The 3,289-nt window shown below is 39.6% G+C and overlaps 1 protein-coding gene across 3 annotated transcripts in view; it reads right to left on the bottom strand.

Annotated features, from left to right (window-relative positions):
- LOC107720374 (chromobox protein homolog 6-like) overlaps nt 1-2,669 on the bottom strand; it is an 8,973-nt gene extending 6,304 nt beyond the window's left edge. For all 3 annotated transcript variants that reach the window (XM_016528057.1, XM_016528058.1, XM_016528059.1), the window contains exons 1-2: nt 2,562-2,669; nt 1,908-1,951 (exon numbers count right to left, since the gene is read on the bottom strand). In XM_016528057.1, the coding sequence (XP_016383543.1) occupies nt 1,908-1,951; nt 2,562-2,630 (113 nt within the window). In that variant the 5' untranslated portion in view covers nt 2,631-2,669. The remainder of the gene's footprint in view (nt 1-1,907; nt 1,952-2,561) is intronic.
- Nucleotides 2,670-3,289: the final 620 nt, after the last annotated feature.

Genomic DNA, 3,289 nt, shown 5'->3' with positions numbered 1-3,289 from the left:
TTATCATCCGATTGTGGTTGTATCTCTCTACTGGATCTTCTGGATCTTAGCACTGCATTCAACAATATCAACCGCAACATTCTTTTGAATAGACTAGCAACCACAAGGCAAACATACCAATTCACAAAACTAATGGAATGCATAGTTGATATAAAAATCTGGATGAATAGTAATTTCCTACTGCTAAAATCTGAAAAAACAGAGGTGTAAATTATCGGACCAAAAATCTCGGCATATAATAATCTAGAACACTGTCTAACTTGATGGCTGTGCTGTCAATTCTTCGTCATCAGTTAGGAACCTAGGGGTGCTATATGATAGCAACCTTTCCTTTGAAAATCATGTTTCTAGCATTTGTAAAACCGTATTCTTACATCTTAAAAATATATCTAAATTATGACCTATGCCTCAATATCAAATGCAGAAACATTAATTCATGTGTTAATGACCTCAAGGTTAGATTATCGGGTGGTTACTCTGCACGCTTAATAAACAAACGCCAGCTGGTCCAAAATGCAGCAGCTAGAGTTTTTACTAGAACCAGGAATTACAAACATATTAGCCCAGTTCTGTTAACACTGAACTGGCTCCCTATTAAACAGGCTTACTGGCTTACACATAACACACAATCACTTTTCCATATTTCAAATCCGTTAAAGGATTGTTAGGCTGCATTAATTAGGTCAACCGGGAACACTTCCCATAACACCCGATGTACTCACTACATCGTAAGAGGAGAACTGGCCCCCCGACTGAGCCTGGTTTCTCCCAAGGTTTTTTCTCCATTTCTGTCAAAGGTGGAGTTTTGGTTCCTTGCCACCTTGCACTTGCTTAGTTGGGGACACAATTTCTTGCAACATTGTTGACTTGACTGCACAGACACTACTGGAAGAGAACTGAACTGAGCTGAATCAACAATTAACTGACTTTAACTGATAAACTGACTGTTTTCTATTGTCCTCTTACATTATCAGCACACGTTTTTCCTGTTTAACACTGTAAAGCTGCTTTGACACAATCTGTACTGTATAAAGCGCTACATAAATAAAGGTGACTTGACTTGACTATTCAGTAAATCAGAATGAATTCACATAAGGTAAACAGTTTATGGCTACAGTTTGGGTCCATTTGTTGTCATTTACTTACCATTTGGATGCAAATGTGATCTTATGCAAATTAGATTTGACAATCAAGTTTAAAATAAATCTTATAACCACTTTAGAATTTATGAAGAGCTTGTAACACTCCAAAGAGAAAGGAAAAATTGAAATCGCATCATATGACCCCTTTAAAGGAATTATTCAAAGCAGTAACACACAAATCACTTTATTTTCCTTATAGAGCCGCAGCTGCGCTTCTCTTCGTTTACACACTAGTCGTGTACGAACTGTGAAACGGGGGGTATTCCAAAAAGCAGATTATGTGATATACCCGGGTATGTTTGAGGATAAGTGAGCGGATTTGAAAGAAGAAAGTCATATACACCTAGGATGCCTTGAGGGTGAGTAAAACGCAGTCTGATTTTCATTTTGGGGCAAACTAAAAAAGTATTCTTAAAATGCATTCAAAATTCGGAATAATTTGTAATATATAATTATTCACGGTATTTAGAAGTGCCCACGATAACAATATCGTGCATATTCATTACCGTGATATATCGCATTACCGAATACCGGCACAAGTCTACTCTTGAGTAAGCAAGGTTTGGGGTTAATCAGCCGAAAGTTCAGGGTTTAGCTGACGGTAAGTTAACAGTGCTTTCTGAAATACACCCCAGACCTAAAGTGAAACCAAGCAAAGTCCCCTTCTACTCAAACTACAGAAAAAAGTTAGAAAACAGTGTACAACTCTGAAACAGCACAATATAAAAATATACCCATTGCAATGTTTATATTTTAAAAACTTACTTTAGCGCCCAGCCTTTCCATTTAACCAGGTACTCGATTCGACCCTACAAAGAGAAAAACAGAGGAAAATGTTCTTTATTTAACACTAACTAAACAATGCATGAGCAACACATGCTCTACTTCAAACCCCATGCCCATTTATTTCATTTTTGGGGCTCAGTAAAGTATGTTTATGTAAATATACACTACTACAGCTCATAACACCTTAAACCATGTGGCACGACACTACTGTGCAGCATTTAAACTACTCGACCCTCGTGCATTGTTGAGATCTTTGAATCTTGGGTCAGCCAGCATGCATTGATTTTGCTATGGACTCATGCCAGGCACTTTGTTCCTTTTTAGCCTCCTCCTGCTGCTCTTTTAGCGGTCTGCTGTCAGTTCCCAGCACAGCACAACCCAATTTTACAAAATAAATCTCAAATTGCATATCCAAATGTCCCACATTCGACTTGTTATTTCTAATCTGACAATGCAAGTAAATGTATTGGGTCGCAAAATCGGGAAACATCTGCAAGTAGGCCTCCCCCTCTTGTCATTGCGGGCGCCTTGAAGCTCCGCATCGCGAGACAAGCGAAAGACGACCCTCTCTCCGTACTTTACACCGTAAAAACATTTCCCAAACCCCCTAAAACCCCATTCTTCCTTACTCACTTTCCTAACGCGGCTTTTCAGAATAGCTTCCGCGGGGAAAACCTGCTCTCCAACCGCCGACACCTCCATCTTTTCGGCGCGCTCGCTCCAGACGGCTCTGTCTAGCCCCTCTACACTCTACAAATCTCTGACAGCAACAAACCCCCGCGCTGTCACGTGCTCCGGATCAACTAGCCCTGGTAATCCTAGAAACGGCGCGAAGGGTAATGAAATATTAGATCATGTCCCCATAATATACATCTTGATACATAAAACAAGAAAGATAAAAATAATTTTCGTTTTCCCATATCTCAATAATAGAGCGATGAATTTAAAAAAATGTGTTTGCTGGTTTGAGCAGATGTTGCCGTGCCACCCCAGACAAGTTACGTCTGCAAGATGTCTGTTAAAGATCACTTCATCTGGAAAGCATCTGCTGTGTAGGCTACAAACATCCGATAGCCCTGGTATCACACATACATCACCGAGACGTCTATTTGATCTGCATTTACATCTGCAAGACATATTTTTTAGAGTGTTTGCTCATTTACAATACGTCTATAGGACGTTTCCTATCAGATGTCAAATAGATGATTAGAAGATGTTTATGATTTAGAATGAATGTAAAACTGACATCTTAGAGTCGTCTATCAGATGTTTGTACGCAGCAGCAGATGCTTTCCAGATGAAGTGGTCTTTAACAGACATCTTGCAGACGTACATGTGCTCTCTGGGTAGCAATATGGCTG

Source organism: Sinocyclocheilus rhinocerous, unplaced genomic scaffold, assembly GCF_001515625.1.
Source record: "Sinocyclocheilus rhinocerous isolate Xijiao unplaced genomic scaffold, SAMN03320098_v1.1 scaffold1292, whole genome shotgun sequence".
NCBI lineage: Eukaryota > Metazoa > Chordata > Actinopteri > Cypriniformes > Cyprinidae > Sinocyclocheilus > Sinocyclocheilus rhinocerous.
The sequence above is the reverse complement of the archived record's forward strand: the minus strand, read 5'-3'. Positions and strand labels throughout refer to the sequence as shown.